At 38.8% G+C, this 17,842-nt stretch overlaps 1 protein-coding gene across 1 annotated transcript; it reads right to left on the bottom strand.

Annotated features, from left to right (window-relative positions):
* Positions 1-6,613: 6,613 nt before the first annotated feature.
* Positions 6,614-9,071, bottom strand: LOC145773717 (uncharacterized). The gene has a single exon (XM_082584851.1). It carries the CDS (start codon positions 9,069-9,071, stop codon positions 6,789-6,791), a length of 2,283 nt encoding a protein of 760 aa, XP_082440977.1. The 3' UTR covers positions 6,614-6,788.
* Between the last annotated feature and the right edge of the window lie 8,771 nt (positions 9,072-17,842).

Below are 17,842 nucleotides of genomic sequence, written 5' to 3'. Positions count from 1 at the left end.
TTTGAATCTTTATCTTCGGACTGATAAAGCCTTGATTGGTTATTCCTGGTAGTTTCGCATACTTGTAGTGGCTCTTGACGCAGGGCCGGTTACCGAGATTGGCAGAGTGAGGTTTCCGATTGTTGAAGTGCTGTTTCCGGGAAATTATTCCATTCACCAGGTGCAGCTGAACGGAGAACGGTCCTGAATGCGTTACTCAAGCGCACACCCCGAGAGTCGAACTTGCGCCGCGTGACACACATTTCAGATTGTATTAAAGCTAAATGATTTTATTGGCACACATTGATTAAAATAAAGATACAGTAGAATTCGCCTATAACGGCTTCGTTTATAACGTCAATTTGCCTATTACGTCACATTTCGCTCGGTCCCGGCAGAATTCCTATCTTTTATGTACATTGTAGTTCGGCTACAACAGCATCGCCTATAACGTCAATTCGCATGTAACAGCACCCTTTATTGGTCCCCAGACGTCTTTTGTTCGTTTATAACGTCACTTTAAGCCATCACCTTCACCACGAACGGTCAGTCTTTTAATCCAGTTAGCGCTGCTGCTTGCAAAATGTTTTCCCTTTATTTTGTTACGTCGTTCGCAGCAGGAACTTTAATTAACTGAATTAACTTTTTTCCCCGCGTGAAAAACTATCACGTGTAAAAAGCAGGGCCTATGAGAGGGGGTACGGAGGATACGGCGTACCCTTGAGGGCCCAGGCCTGTGTTTGTTGGGGGGCCCAAAATTGTGGTTTTATAGTTTACGCGCAAAAATGTTTAGTTAAAACCATCCTAAACGATTGATTTCAAGCATAAAAGTTACTTCTTTCTAAAAGTTACTTCTTTACTAAAAGTTACTTCTTACTTCTTTAGTCCTGGGGGGCCCGTAATCTAGCAAAAGGGGCAAAAAAAGTCATCGAGTGTTTTGCGAGCAAATTAGGAGGCCAAAGTGGTAATTTATTGCTTTACATGCAAAAATGTTCTGTTAAAAGCACCCTAAATTAAATCACAAAAATTAGTTATTCTCTTGTCCTGGGGGGGAGGGGCATAGTGTAGCAAAAGCAGGTTTGAGAAAAACCCAGGCAAAATGCCCGGGTGCTTTTGTTTTTTAAAATCGATTTGACAAAGGTAGTTTCACGCTTATTTCACTTCAAAACGAATTTCGGAGTTAGAGCAGGAGCCGGAGAATACTTTCGGAGCAGGACCGAAGCCAGAGTCAAAAGAAGTGACTTCTCTCGTTCACATCTGCTAGTGCTGGGCCTGGGCATGTGGTGAATGCAAAAGTTAATGAAAAAAGGTTAGGATTGGTCAGATGATTAACTTGATTATGTTTTAACAAGATGTTATGTTTGAGCCTTATAGAGAGCTTGGCTTGTACCAGATACATATAACACTCAGTAACGTTAACGGATTTAACATTGAACACACAAAAAAAAAACATGAAAAAACTACTAGCCTACATCCAACGTTTTCGACATCACATAGTGTCCTCTTCATAAATAATTATAAGCTACATCTAAGAGAAATAAAAAAATGAATTTAAAAACTTTACGTTAAAGATGTACAACAAGCGACACCTCTCAACAGCAGTACAGCACCATCAACAAGTCAACTGACACACGAATTCAATGCAGGATACAGAATTTGGCGAGGGTCAGATCACATGATATGCACAACACAAAATAATAGTTTTATTGCAGCCTGATACTATTATTGCGCACAGATGTCCAATTCTGCAATAAAATGTTGTGTGGTGTGCAATACGCTTAAGCAAACATCACACTTTTTGCTCAAGACAAAGGGGGTCCGGAATGACTCTTCGTACCCCTAGTGAAAATTTCTCTCAGAGGCCCTGGTAAAAAGCAGCTCTACAGCTGACCTTTAAACAACTGTGTCAATACCGAAAATCACGTAACACGTGTAAAAAGCAGCTCTATAGCTGACCTTCAAACAACTGTGTCAAAACCGAAAATCAGGTATCACGTGTAAAAAGCAGCTCTACAGTTGACCTTTAAACAACTGTGTCAAAACCGAAACAGCTGAAGATCAATGCCTTTTTTGCTAATAAACAATGAACTTCTCTACTACTGCATGTAACGAGCTGCATTGCGCAAATTTCCTGTAGGCTACCTTTCGCTATGGGATTTTTTTTTATAAGCAATTTCTTTGTTTACCGTATTTTCTGCGTGACTTTTGTCAGTTCCACAGTAAACCTGACTGGATTATACATTTGGAATAGTTTGCGGTAGTTCGTCTATAACGTCAGTTTTTGCGATTCCCTAGAGGGGCCGTTACAGGCGAATTCTACTGTAATTTTAAGTACTTCCTGCCATGTAGCCTATAGTTTGTTCAACGTAGCAGTTTCGATCTAGAAGTGAAAAATATTGAAGATGCACAAAGTCAATGTGCCACCGGAGGCTACTTGAGAGCAGGGTTGGAAGTAACGACTAGTTGTCACTATTCGATAGCGTTAGCCTATTCGTTGCTTTCTGAATATCGAATGCTTATACCCATTCCTTTTAAAAATAAATATCGAATGCGCGTTATTCACTGCTTTTTTATGCAAGCAACGAAATCGTTATTCGTTTTTCACTAATCGATATTTAGGAGAACTGCTGAATCATTTTTTTGTTGTTCACTAACTTCGTCGTCAAAACGAATTTACGAGATTTAGTTGTCGGATTATTATCCGACCTAGTCCTCTTCCGGTTTACGAACTTTAAAGGATTAAGGAAAATTTTGCGACAGCACAGTTCAGAAAAACCATGCCAGTGAGAGTGGTAACGCCTAGAACACCACACAACTAAGGCGAAAGAGAAAATTTAAAAAAGAAAACTAGATGCAAAATTAAACATCTCGCTTTTCCTTTCATCACAAGTATAAAAGTAACTACTTTCAATTCTCTCATTTTCGCAAACCATCATTTTTTCCCGATTAGTTTTCTTGTTTCAATTTCTCTTTCGCCTGAGTTGTGTGATGTTCTAGAATTTTCCAGTGAGAGTCGTTAACAGCGTTGCCAACCTTGCGGTTTTCTGGCAAGTTTGGGCTTGTTTTTTGAGTTTGCGGGTTGCTCGTTATTTTTTTAAATTATTTTTAGTAATTGCTATTCATTGCTTTTTTTAAGTATCGATAACGGAAAGTCATTGCTTTTTTGGGCACTATCGAATAGTGAAATAGTCATTGCTTTTTGACTAACGACTTTCAACCCTGCTTGAGAGAGTGCAGACGCGACGACCTCCTGTGCATTTTTAAGGCTACGGTCTATCGCACTCTCTCATTGGCTGCACAGTTTCACACTTTATGTACGCTTTGTTTTGCATCCAAACAAAAATTCATGACCATTGACCATCCATTCCGTATTTATTTTTTATAGTCTGCCGAAGTCCAAAAAAGTTTGAAAGCCACTGGTCTATATTTTCTTTACAGACACTTTTTCTTTACACCCTTGAGGTGTCCGATGCAGCCCATTCTGCTTCGAAAGCAAAACACTTGCTTTCAAAACTTTTTCATTTTTGTTTATACTTTTTCAGTTAGGTTCTTAATTGTCACGAAAAAATACATAGTTAGCTTCTTTTTTTTTTATCATTCTATTTTTTTTTTATCATAGTTATCATTCTATGATGGGCTACTTATTTAAAATCAGAAGCCATTGCAACATTTTGTTCAGTGGGTTATCTGTTTTGCAACAATACATCCGCTTTTTATATGTTGCTCAATCAAAACATGTTTTCTATCCCTACAATTCCAAACGCGAACTGCAACTTTGGTGTCCATGATAGTTATAAAAAGCCAAAATTTCCGCTGAGTGATGCAAGTAGTTTAGTTTTCAAAAGGAAACACCATGTTGAACTACTTTCCTCACATGCAATAAAAACCAACCTCTTCATATTTCCATAGAAACAATTGAAAAACTACGTCATTGATTCTATACTTGGTGTGGCCGAGTGCCCTGCTGAAAAACCCGTCCATTTTACATTGACTTTGCGTCTGAAGACGTTGAATCAATATAAAACGAGTGATTCTGCTAGTTGGCTGGGGAAAACCGCTGAATTCAACAACGTAAAAAACAGTTAGGTCACATCAATTACCGTCCATGCTATTGTTCATAAGAAACTTTGCTTCCGTCACAATGCATTGTCTTGATGACGCAAAAACTACGTTAATAGTAGTTAGAGAAATAAATTTATTTTCTTTGCCATAAAAAGCATGAAAACAACGCAAATGCGTGAATACAATTTCACAACAAACAGTAGGCTACAAATATCCAAATCGATAACAGTGAACGACTTTTGGCCTAGCCATGAGTGCCATCTGAGGTTACCAAAGCGTACCAACTGAGCGGCTGAGCCAATTTGAAAGCGATTTTCGAGAGAACACGAAACAGAACTGGGATGGATTCTTCTGTTCTTGGGATGGATTCTTCTGTTCATCACAAGCAGATAAATAAAAATTTTGATCAAAACAAAGTTTAAAAGAATGCCAACAGAATCAAGTGCGGACGTGTTGAAAAATTGACGTCGTACGTTGCTGATCAGCATTCACGGACTGGTCAGCGAAGTGTGAGAAAACAAGCAACAAATGCGAAAACAGAGTGAACAATATTATTTAAACATAAACAACAAGTGTGATTACACGACAATTCATGCAGTTTTGTGCAAAATGCCCATAAAGGGATTTTTGTACGACCCGGTAGCTGCCAGCCTCTGATCCGGGGTAACTCCCAAAATCTAACTCAAACAAACATTTATATGCCCGAGAGATAAGCCTAGCTGAAACAGCCTTAGCTTACTGGAAGCATTTGCGACAAAAATTTTAAACACAAAATATACAAGACGAGCACAGTTTTACATTTCGTTTGCAAGCAATCAAAGTAACCGACTGGCAGTAATGACCCTGACAATAGGCCGTTTCGTTTTTTAGACAATTTAAAAACAAATAGGCTGTTGGCTATGTTCTGTGATCACACAATACTAAAGTCCCAACTTAAAAACCAGTAATGCTAACTGAAATAGTTTTCAAGCTTTTGCAACTGTTATGTTATTATAATATATAAGAAACATGGTATTAAAAGTTATGTAAGCTTTGCTGTAACGCCAACAGCTTTTGAACGTAGTTTAAAGATATTAGACACCACACAATCGAGCTGATAGTGATATGCCACACTTTTCAGAGTAGAAAGAAATGTTATAATTCAGACTCTTGATAGCTGAAAATGAAGTTTCTATTCCGGGCAGTTCACGAGTTACAAAGTTGAAGGAAATTGGGTGCTAAAATTTAAGGGACTTATAATTAATTATAACAAAGATTTATATAAAAACCGCAACAGCCCGGTTAGAAACCTATTATTCCAAAAGCACAACTTAAGATAGAAGCATAGCACAAGTTGCATAACATTAGCTTCAATAAACAAAAAGTAAAAAAAAAACACTGCTTATAAAAGTAAAGCCAAAAAACTTGAATAAAATTGCCAGACACAGTACTGTATTACCAGATCGAGAAAAACACACACAGTGAATGGGCAAAACTATGGCCAATAACAGCTGATATAATAAAGCATATTGCATCCTACAGTAAGACAACAAAATATTAGAAACACAAGGGGAAAACTGTACATTGTACAAGATGCATAAGTATGACTGCAATGTGACGGTACCATGCTTAAAACACAGTTGATGTTCCATTGTTTTGATAACATAATTCATCGGGTGGGGCAAAAAAAACAATCACTTTTATTTTTTAAAAACTATAAATGCTATAGTTCTAAAATTTGGTAGGCATCACCTTTTTCCATCATGTTAGATGGAAAAACAAACATTTATATAGAGTGATCATTTTTGCCCCACTGGATATAAATTTTCCCACAGATTGCCTCTTAGCATGTTCCACATACGGCAGTTAATATGCATTAATGGTAAACTGTTGAAATGGTTTAAACCAGAGGTTTTAAAAGTGGGGTCTCCGAAAGTCCACAAAAGGATTATGAAACTATAATAAACTATCATGTTTAATTCATTGTAAAATTAATGATTTGTAATTGAAACAAAACACTTGGGATCCCTAACTATTTTGTGTGAAAAATACAGGTCCGTGATTTAAAAAGTTTGAAAACCGCTGGTTTAAACTACCATTCAAAACAGGACCATTGACCAATCATGAAAACCATTTTTAAAACTCATGCTATAGTTATATTGCAGTAAGAAACTGGTTTTCTCTGACACTTACTGTTACCAATACATCGAAGAAAGCAGAGCATTTGCTAATTTCTGAGCTTACAAGTTTTAGGTCTTCTAAGGTTAAAAGCAACCTCAACGTTTTAAAGGCAAGCAGTCACAGTTTGCAAACAAAACTTTAAACACTGTGCAATAGTACGACTGAAGTGAACATACAAACACAAATTCATTTTCTGGTTTAGTATCTGCAAGTTTCCACTAACAACTAGGACAAACCACGATAGCAATCAACAAAAAATAATCACAAAATATAAAAACTAAATGGTTTATGCTTAGTTACATATTTGAGAAAAGACAAGTTTTAGAAATAAAGCATTTTGACATTGGTAGATATTTATTACTTAAGGCTTTTTTGGGAAGCTCTAAGCAAAACCAAATGTTTTATGTATTCTTTTATACGTCTGTTTTCCTATGGTGCACAAAAACATCGAAATGATTTCATGTATTTAAGCCTCATTCAATCTGTTTTTGACCAACACTTATGAAGACAACGTCATAAATAACAAAGTCAATGGCAGAATATTGCACGGGAAAGCCATTAGTAACTTGAGAATTAAATGAAGGCACCTAAGTTCCTTTCACAAAATGAACTAATGTACCAAGTACACCAGAGAGACCAGTTGATGACTGCTTTTTACGTTGTTTTTGAACAACAGCAGAATATATTGGCAACATGATATTACGAGCGGATTCAAGTCTATCTTTCCTCCTTTGCAATTTAACCTCCAGTTCAGTTTCTGTTGTTTGGCGTCTTGGAACATTGGTGTTTTGAGAAAGTGGTGTGGGTTTGGATTCATGCTTTGCATTCTGTTTAAAATAATTGTAATTTGCATCTGAAACCAACAATTCCTCGTCTTGGCCTAAAGGTGGCACCACCTGCCAACTCGCACTTGACTCATCATCAGTCGTTGAAAAACTATTGGTGCGGTCTTCGCAAGTCTCCTTTACCAGCCTATGATCAGAGACGATGGTGATAGGCTCACTTTTGCTCATAGCCAATGACCTTGTATTTGTTTCCAAGCTGGGCATAGCCTCATCAATCAATGTCATGTCACTAAATTTTCTTCCCTGAAAAGTTGAGGAAGCAGCAGTTTCATCTTGTTTTTTGGAAAAACTGTTGTTGCTATTCATATGGCTGACACCAGATGATATTTTATCGCTTGATAAATTCATATCAGATGTCAAAGGTAAAGTAGCTGGTTTTGAGGTGGCTGAAATACTTTGTTTGATATAGTCTTGATGACGATCGTCAACTACACCATTAACATTTCTACCCAAAGAACGTGATTTACAAGAGTCCAGATTGAATTGCAATCCATCAGATTCATTCAAGTAGCCGTTTTGCCAGGCATTTAATTTTTCAGTAATGTCATCTTTTTGATAGGGAATTTGAATTTTGAAATTATCAGTCAAAATCGAGAACTGGTCACTATCATGACTTGTTTTTGCACTGCTGCATGTTTCAGAATGGCCTGCAAGATTGTGCATTTTACACATTTTTTCTTCTGGTGTTGGTAAAACAGAGCTCAAAGGTTCCGAGATGGTCATGCTTGACAACACAGAATATTCAGGAGAAGTGATATCTTTCAAAAATTCAAAGCAAAAGTGCAGAATTTCTTCACTTTTATAAACTCGGTCATAGAATTGGTGACCAAATAAAAGCCAGTCATAAGCCAGAGTCAAATAAACAATCTCGTTAGCACTTAAAGATTGATGTATGACACCATCCGCCCACAGAGAAAGTCTCAGAATTGAAATGAACAGTGGGGTACGATCCCACCCTGAAATGCAATGTAGAAGAAGTCCTGAAAAATTCTTCCCAACCAAAGACTGCAGCAGTAATTTGAGGTAGTTTTTAGTGATCTTTACCAAGTCCCATTTCATATAATCATTCCAATTCACACCATTAACTTGGAAAGTGTCACTACAAACTTGCAACTCAGCATCAACAAATGTTTGATTCCAATTAAACTGAAGCCCCGTACCCGTGTAGTTATTTTGCATGTAGTCCACAAAAAACTCACACCCAGGATAAGGGATACCAACTAATTTGAAATCTTGATACCTATTTTTAGAATCTACTTTTTCAGAAGAGGTAACATTCACACCGAACTTTACTTTTTTGTTCTCAACCATTAAATCAAAAATCACATTAACTTTCAAAATCTTCAAAAGTTCAACATCTGCCTTTCTCACTCTATCCAACAGCCACTCTTTATTCTTCTCTGAATTATTTGCAGTTTGTTGAGTTTTATACATGAGTTTAGTCTTTAACGTTTCATTTTTGTATAATCTTGATTGGGGAAGAGACACAGTGCTATTACTGTAACAAACCAGGTCTTTGTCAGAGCAATTAGTTTGTAATGTATTTAAAGATGCGTGAGAATGTGCATTGTGTTTGGTGAGGTCATTATCTCGCTTCACAGATGTTTCTCCTCTTACAAAGTAATCATATCCTGATCTTGAGTATATCTCTGGGGAACGAGCAAGTGTAGAAGATCGACAAACAGCTTTGTTTCTAAATAATAGAACTGGGACAGGAAATCTCCCTCTAGTTCTAGCAAAGCGACCACTTGACTGTAAAACCTTTTTCTTGAACAATTCTTTGTCACAATCTTCCCCAAGCACATCGTTTTGTTTTTCATGTAATAGAAGAATGATTTGAAATGGATAAGTGCTGCAAAGAGCTCCTTTGGAGTTGTCAATCGCTGTACATACATAATCTTGACTGAACAACTCTTGGCATTCCTCAGAAAGTTTGCTGGCAAATGTGGTGTTGGGTAAAAATTCATTGTTATTTTTAATTCCATATTCCAATAGCTGATACACTTTGTTGCCAATCCAAGTCATTTTATGAAGTTTAATTAATTGCCTATAAAAGATGTGAAGTCAAAATTTTCACAAACAATTTAAAATAACCTCACATGTACAACACAAAATCAATTTAACATGAAAAAGTAGGTAAAAATGGCCTTCACAATTACAACTAGTGACTGAACAACCTCTGGTTATAAGTAAACACTCGGTCTGCTACTATTCGGAGAAGCCAATTTAGAGAAATCCCAGTTTGGAGAAAACCTTTTTTGCAGAATTCTAAACTTTCACAGCGGCATGTGTTTTTTCAAAGGAATTAGCTTATAATAGAGTTTAACTAGAGATGTACCAATACCCGGAATGGTCCATTTCGGTGAGTCCGATACCTTAACGTGGGACTTTTTCAATTTTTTTTAAAAAATTATCGGGTACCGTAGCCTAATTATCATTGCCGTTTTAGGGTTAGGGGTTGGGGTTAGGGCTTAGAGGTAAGGAACTCATCGAATCGGACTCACCAATACCAATATTTTGGCCGATACCGATATCACTTTATAGGCCGATACCGATACTTTAGTGTTACAAAAAGAGCAATTTTGGTATTTACAAGGAATTATATCAAATGGTTGAATCCAATCTCAACCGCATTGTTGTGTCATAATAATAGGTTTTAGTAATGAAAGGCCACCATGATTGAGGACTGGGTATAAGAGAAGAAACATTACATCATAATTGGGGTTTCTGAAAAATTAATAAAGGGTTTGTGCAAACTCTCCAAATAGGCCATCATAATTGATAATAAGATGTAAACCAAGTCATTTGTGTAGTCGTACAAAAACTGTTCGACAAGTAATGTGCAACCTAAGGGTTTTGTTGTTTGGTTGAGAAGCTTTTGCCAGGCCAAGACTACCCAAGTAATAAAAATGTAAAATTTTGCATCGTTTTTATGTTGCTACACGTTCAAAAAATCCATGTAACTTGGTTGTTTTTAGTAAGCTGGTTCTATCAGTTTGTGATTTAATTTCCACCTTTTGTTGTAATAAACTCATCAAGCTTAAATCATGTCATGGCAGATTACGACTATGAATAAAAGAATAAATTTTAAACTTCAATTTGTATTGAAAATACATTACGTAATGTTTGTTTGTTTATCCTGCATTGCGGGAAAGCGGACTTGAGCGCTATGCATCGGTGTACGGCGTACGCCTTCCGACGTACACCTGACCCACGCTGCAGCCGACGGCAATGTCTGCTTCCGGTTGTCTACTCTACTTATGACTTAAATTTGGTACTACCTATTACTCGAAATCGATCACTGGGTAGAGGCAATTATCGTAAAGTTTCTTGCCCAGAGAAACAACAGCAAGTGCGGGTGGCTGGAGTCGAACATGCAGGCTCTCGACTGCGAGCCCAACGCGCTAACCACTCGGCCACTGCTGCCGACTAATGTCTTCCAACCTTATCACATATTACTTCATTACATAATGTTTTATAAAAATGAATTGAAAACGAATCTATTCACTAAAAATGAGAGCAACGGGACCACGAATCCTCACTGAACCAATCAGTAAAAGGTCTTGTTGTGCTTACTGATCTCTGGAGCTGACGTAAACCTTAAAAACTCACACCATTATGCTGAATGGTGCGAGTTTATTCAAAACTGAAAGAAAATTCTGCTGATTATTTTACACTTTGCTTGTGACAATATCTACTGGATCGTCAAAAATAAACTTGTTAGCTACAAATGCAACAGCAATCAAAGAGTTACCTCAACAAATTGATTGATTTCGTCAGAGCTATGAATCCTATCATGACGGTGTACTCCGTTGTCAAAGAACGGTTGAGCTGTGGTTGAACAACACTTACAGAGCACTGCTGTGATAGGATTCGATGCCAAACTGGTGGCGAAAGAAAACAAAATAACAAGGGCTGGATTTCAGCCGGAACAGTCCGGAGAGCCGCTCCGGAAGCTCGATCAAATAGTTGACTTGTTCGGAATGGCGTTCCGGAAGCTCGCATATTTTATACTCTTATTGTGCATTGCCCTGTTCAGTAAAAGTATATCTATAATTCTTGATGAGTCGACCACGTTAATCGCGTATCCACTCTGATAATATATCTTCTATCTTCGTACCAGTCTTGACGAAAGCGAACCTGTGAATGTATTTGTAGATCTTGTAGAGCTCGCTAGTCTAACAGCGAATGGCATCTTTGGTTTGCTGAAAAGCTGCCTAAAATCATACGGCATGTTCACAACATTTTTATCTTCTTGTTTGATTGGTGTTGTATGTGATGGCGCGGCTGTGATGTTAGGTCGCAAAAATGGTGTGGCAAAATTGCTTCGTGGTGAATTTCCATACATTGTGGTGTGGTATTGTGCAAACCAGTGGCGAAACCAGAAAAAAAATTGGGGTGGGGGGCAAATATTCGATGAAACAATGAAAACGACAAAGTGTTTGATTGAGTGTTTGTGTTTGAGTGTTAAAGTGTTTGAGTGTTTACTTAATTTGTGGTGACATGAACATCAATCTTCTTCTAAAAAATAACAATATAACAATCTATAAAGAGTCACTGAATTCACTTGGGTGTAATTGTCTCATCCAAAATGCAACCAGATTTCTTGTTAACAACACTCCTTCTCTTCTTGACCATATATACTCAAACAACTGCAAACAAAACATTTCTAGTGGAATTTGTAAATATGACATATCTGACCATTTACCTGTTTTTGCAATCGTAAAGAATTCTTCTGTACGCTTCTCTAATGTACATACTCAATACAAAAGGTCATGGAAAAATTTTATTCTTGAAGATTTTTTGCTAGAATTGCAAGATGGTATGCAAAATATTGAAAACAACATAGCGTTAACTGATGTTGATGTAAACAGTAACTTTTACCAATTTATTTCTCATCTACAACTTATGATCAACAAACATGCACCTCTAAGACAATTATCTAGGCGTGAAAAAAAACTAACACTTAAACCCTGGATAACTAAAGGCATTTACAAATCAATCAAAACAAAAAATAAACTTTTCAGATTGTGTTACAGGCATGATGATTCTAAACAGATTCTTTCCTACAAAGCATACTCTAATAAACTGTCACACTTAAAAAGAATTGCAAAAAAACAATATTACTACAATCTGTTTAACGTTAACAAAAATGATTCCGGAAAAATGTGAAAAGTGATTAATGATCTAACTACATACAAAAACTCTTCCTCAAAAAATAATTTACCTCAACATATAATCATTGATGACACAACTTATGAAACTGATTCTATGAATTTTGCAAATTTAATCAACAAACATTTCACTGAAATAAGAACAAAAATGGCAGCTAAAATACCATCAGTACATCCACGTAGTGATATAAAAAGTCAATTAAAATCATTTGCTTTTGAAGATATTAATGAAAGCGAAATCTCTGATTGTATCAATGGCATGAAAACAAAAACAGCTCCTGGTTTGGATGGTGTTTCCACTAAAACTGTGAAATTAGCTAAATGTGTCATTACTCCTGTCCTGGTCAAACTATTCAACAAATGCATTGCTCAAGAAGTTTATCCAGATTGTCTAAAACTATCACAAATCACTCCAGTACCAAAACACCCTCATCCCAAAGCCTTAACTGATTTTCAACCAATTTCTTTATTGTCGACATTCTCTAAAAGCTTTGAAAAAATTCTATATTAAAGAATTAATAAATTTCTCAACAAAAATAACATTTTGTCTACATGCCAGCATGGCTTTAAAAGTAATGACTCCACTTCACTAGACACAACAAGAATATATGATGAACTGTTATCTGCCATGAATCAAAAGGAATTTACATGCTCAATTTTTCTGGATTTAAGCAAAGCCTTTGATACTGTGGATCATAAAATCTTACTAAGTAAACTTTACAATTATGGCCTTTGAGGTAAAGTTCTGAATCTTTTAAATTTCTACTTATCATATCTAATAGACAACAATGTACTAAAATACTTGGAAATACCAGGGCAGGGGAGCCACTGCAAAAAAGCATAGGCTCCGGCTCCAGTGCTATCAAGCATTCATCCACTAGCTCCAGCTCCGGCTCCACAAGAAATGTTTAAAAAGGCTCCAGCTCCGGAGAAAATGCTTGGCTCCAACGCTCCAGCTCCGGCTTCCCAGCCCTGGGAAATACATCTGACTTTGAACAAGTAAAATGTGGCGTCCCTCAAGGTTCTGTTTTAGGGCCATTACTCTTTCTATTATATGTGAATGACTTACCAAATGCAACAAATTTTACAACATTATTTGCTGATGACACCAATTTACATATGACAGATAAAGACTTAATTTGCCTTCAAAAAAGAGTAAATGAAGAAATGAAATTTGTCGATATTTGGATGAGACAAAATAAGCTCTCAATTAGAGATGTACCGATATATCGGTATCGGCATCGGTATCGGTGATATCGGCCATTTTTTAAGTATCGGTATCGGCAAAATTTGGCCGATACTGTGGCCGATACTAAACACGTAAAAAAAGGCGTTTGCTGCGGATTTTTTGCAGAAGCAAATATATAGATTTTTTTAAAGTGGTAACTAACGTCACATTGAAGTAGAAAAATAACAACCTTTTCAAATTTTTGATACCTCACACTCCCATGACTTCATGCGCGCAGTGCCGCGCACCTTTTGGCATTGTTTGCTTACAGTGATTCTTTCACTTAAACAAAACGTTTTGTTTCAGCAGTTTTGCGTTGTTCGATTCTTAAGTTGTGAAGGAGGCTCAATTTCTCCAATATTTATCATTTGTGTTTCTTTTTTCTCTCAACAGAGGATAAAACCAGGCCAAGACTACCCAGGTGGCGGGAATTTGTAGTTTTGCATTGTTTTTGCGTTGCTGGACGTTTGAGGGACCCGTGTGGCTTGGTTGTTTTTGGTGGGCTGGTTCTGTCAGTTTATGATTTGGTTTTCGCCTTTCGTTGTGGTGGACTCACCAGGCTTGAACAAAGTCGTGGCGGAGTGGGTGGGCTCGGCGTGGGGGCGGTGGGACTGCGAATCTTCACTGAACTAATCAATAAGTGGTCTTGTTGCACCTGGGATGGGGCCTCATTGTAAGGGGGGAGTGTCCTTCCCTGCTGTCGGCATGGGGCTGGGCGCTCACTGGTGCGGCGGGCTGTTGCGATTTGCTGGCCATAACGGTGTAGCTTCCACGCTAGCCATTTAGACCATCCAATCAACTATATATATGTTTCTCGGCAGCCGTTTTGTAGCAAGAATTGACATCGACAAGAATTGAAATGGCTAGTGTGGAAGCTGCACCGTTGTGGTTGGTGGGTCACGGCAGCTCGCTGTGCTGGTGAGTGCTCAGCCTTGTGCTGGTGGCCGGGGGGGACGCTCCTTTCTTCGCAATGAGGTTGTCATCTTGGGCGCAACGGGACCATTTTGATTGGTTTGGTGAGGATTCGTGGTCCCATTGCTTTCTTTTTGGGCCTACTTATTCTGCCGTGACATTGTTTGGGCTTGGTGAGTTTGTTGCGGCTAAGGGTGGAAGTTAATTCGCCGACTGGTGGAGCCGGCTTGCTGGGGGCAGCCGAGTTGCATGGGTTTTGAGCGTTTGGCGGGGTGGGAGCGATGCAGAATTGTGCATTTTTGCTACTTGGGTAGTCTTGGCCTGGCAAAAGCTTTTCAACTAGAGATGTACCGATACCAATATTTTGGCCGATACCGATCCCGATATCACTTTTTTAGGCCGATACCGATACTGATACCGATATTTTGGCCGATACTTTGGTGTTACAAAAAGAAGCAATTTTGGTATTTGCAAGGAAATATATCAAATGCTAAGTTTTACCTTATTTGCATAAAACTATTAAAAAAAACTTTGGATTGGCATAATTTATTAAAGATTCAAGAATCCAATCTCAACCACATTGTTGTGTCATAATCAGGGGCGCCGGAAGCGGGGGGGGGGGGGGGGGGGGGGGCGGATGCCCCCCCTGCCCCCAATTTTTCTGCAGATGGAGGGGCAGGGGGGGCAATGGTGCCCTTTTAAAGTCATGTAAGTTACTGCACATTTTGCAATATAACAATTTCTGCTATTCGCTTTTAGCTAAATTATATTCTTTCATTTTTTTCTCAAAATAATATTTACGGCACAAAATTTTGCAACAAAGGTAAGAGGCCTTAAAACTCGTTTTTTTGGCAGCCATCTTGGCCTACCGGGAGCTCCTTCTCGGCGGCCAAATCTGCGTGCTTGGAGGCCAAAATACAAAATAACGATAGCACAAGTAAATAGATTTAAACTTGCAACAATGCTAAAATGATCACTTAGCGCTGTTGAAGTCTGGGCCTGGGCGACGTCCTACAATAGAATCGTTGCACCACGCATTAACTGCTTTATCGGGGGATTGTAATCCAGTACTGCGGGACCATCTAACGACACTTGCACAAGTGTCTCCAATGTGGCTGATTTTAAAGAAGTTCGCCACTCCCCTAGAATTCTTTTTAGCAACGAAAAACAACGTTCGACATGTGTTGACGATGACGGCAAGGTAATAAAATAAGTATTTCAATGATGTGAAGGACATTACCGGTACTAAAAGAAGCATAATTTTTGCAAAATATGAACAAAAAATGTTTTTTCCCCAGATGTCAACTAACCTAGTTCTCCTTTTTAACAACGATTCAATGTCCGACAACATCGAATCGACATAAAAACGACAATATTGCCAGCCGATGTAAATTAGCACTTCGGATTAAGACTTTGTTAAAATAAACGTCGGGAATTACAAACAAGACTTACAGCGCTGGTGATCGCAGATGGATATATTCCATCAATAAGTGTGGTGAAATGCAGACGGCAGCCCACATTATCAAGGATTGCTGGCTATACAGACCACTTCATGGTATGGAAGGCCTAGTTTCCATTGATGACGACACCAGGCAGTGGCTAACCAGCGGATGCCCTGACAGGCGTGACATATAGCGACAACACGAGAGAAGAATAACAAATATTCCACACAATGCAACAATGGCGATTATGACGCGTTAACCTAATTTTGCGTCACTCTTTGATGCTACATATTTTCGACAGTTAATCCACGATCATTGTACTGCAAAATTAAATAATTGGCTAGAAGAGACCGGTGGCCAAACTTGGCCGATTGAAGAGGTAGCACTGACGGTCATTCAAGCACTACTTAGCGGCCATGGCCGCCGGCTGCTTTAAGGCTTGGCAGTAGGTTACATCATTATAACATAGCGTGATGCCCTTTTTTGTATACCGGACACTTGTAGGCTATCATTACTCAATACATAGTGAGCTGTTTAGCATTATCGCTATATCTTATCTTAAAACTTGAAAAAAAATTGGCCTTTTACTAAACAAAAGTGCCCTTTTTTCGTAATCTTGCCCCCCCCCAGTCAAAAATCGTTCCGGCGCCCCTGGTCATAATAGTAGGTTTTAGTAATGAAAGGCCACCGTAATTGAGGATTGGGGTATAAAGGAAGAATCATTACATCATAATTGGGATTTCTGAAAAATTTATAAAATGTTTGCGCAAACTCTCCAAATAAGGCTATCATAATTGATAATAAGATGTAAAATGTCAACCAAGTGATTTGTGTAGTCGTACAAAAACTACTCGACAAGTAATGTGCAACCTAAGGGCGCTTGTCGTTTGGTTGAAAAGCTTTTGCCAGGCCAAGACTACCCAGGTAGCAAAAATGCACAATTCTGCATCGCTCCCACCCCGTCAAACGCTCAAAAAACCTGTGCAACTCGGCTGCCCCCAGCAAGCCGGCTCCACCAGTCGGCAATTCAACTTGCACCCTTAGCCGCAACAAAATCACCAAGCCCAAACAATGTCACAGCAGAATAAGTAGGCCCAAAAAGAAAGCAATGGGGCCACAAATCCTCAAAAAAACAATCAAAATGGTCCCGTTGCGCCCAAGATGACAACCTCATTGCGAAGAAAGGAGCGTCCCCCCCGGCCACCAGCACAAGGCTGAGCACTCACCAGCACAGCGAGCTGCCGTGACCCACCAACCACAACGGTGCAGCTTCCACACTAGCCATTTCAATTCTTGTCGATGTCAATTCTTGCTACAAAACGGCTGCCGAGAAACATATATATAGTTGATTGGATGGTCTAAATGGCTAGTGTGGAAGCCACACCATTATGGCCAGCGAATCGCAACAGCCCGCCGCACCAGTAAGCGCCCAGCCCCGTGCCGACAGCTGGGAAGGACACTTCCCCCCACAATGAGGCCGCCATCCCAAGCGCAACAAGACCACTTATTGATTAGTTCAGTGAGGATTTGCAGTCCCACCGCCCCCACCCCGAGCCCACCCAATCCGCCACGACATTGTTCAAGCCTGGTGAGTCCACCACAACGAAAGGCGGAAACCAAATCACAAACTGACAGAACCAGCCCACCAAAAATAACCAAGCCACACGGGTCCCTCAAACGTCCAGCAATGCAAAAACGATGCAAAACTACACATTCCCGCCACCTGGGTACTGGGTAGTCTTGGCCTAGTTTTATCCTCTGCTGAGAGTAAAAAAAAAAACACAAATGATAAATATTGGAGAAATTGAGTCTCCTTCACAACTTAAGAATCGAACAACGCAAAACTGCTGAAACAAAACGTTTTGTTTGAGTGAAAGAATCACTGTAAGCAAACAATGCCAAAAGGTGCGCCCATGAAGTCATGGGAGTGTGAGGTATCAAAAATTTGATCAGGGTGTTATTTTTCTACTTCAATGTGACGACATTGACGTTAGTTACTACTTTAAAAAATCTATATCTTTGCTTCTGCAGAAAATCCGC

This window comes from Aplidium turbinatum, chromosome 7, assembly GCF_918807975.1.
Source record: "Aplidium turbinatum chromosome 7, kaAplTurb1.1, whole genome shotgun sequence".
Classification (NCBI taxonomy): Eukaryota; Metazoa; Chordata; class Ascidiacea; order Aplousobranchia; family Polyclinidae; genus Aplidium; species Aplidium turbinatum.
The sequence above is the reverse complement of the archived record's forward strand: the minus strand, read 5'-3'. Positions and strand labels throughout refer to the sequence as shown.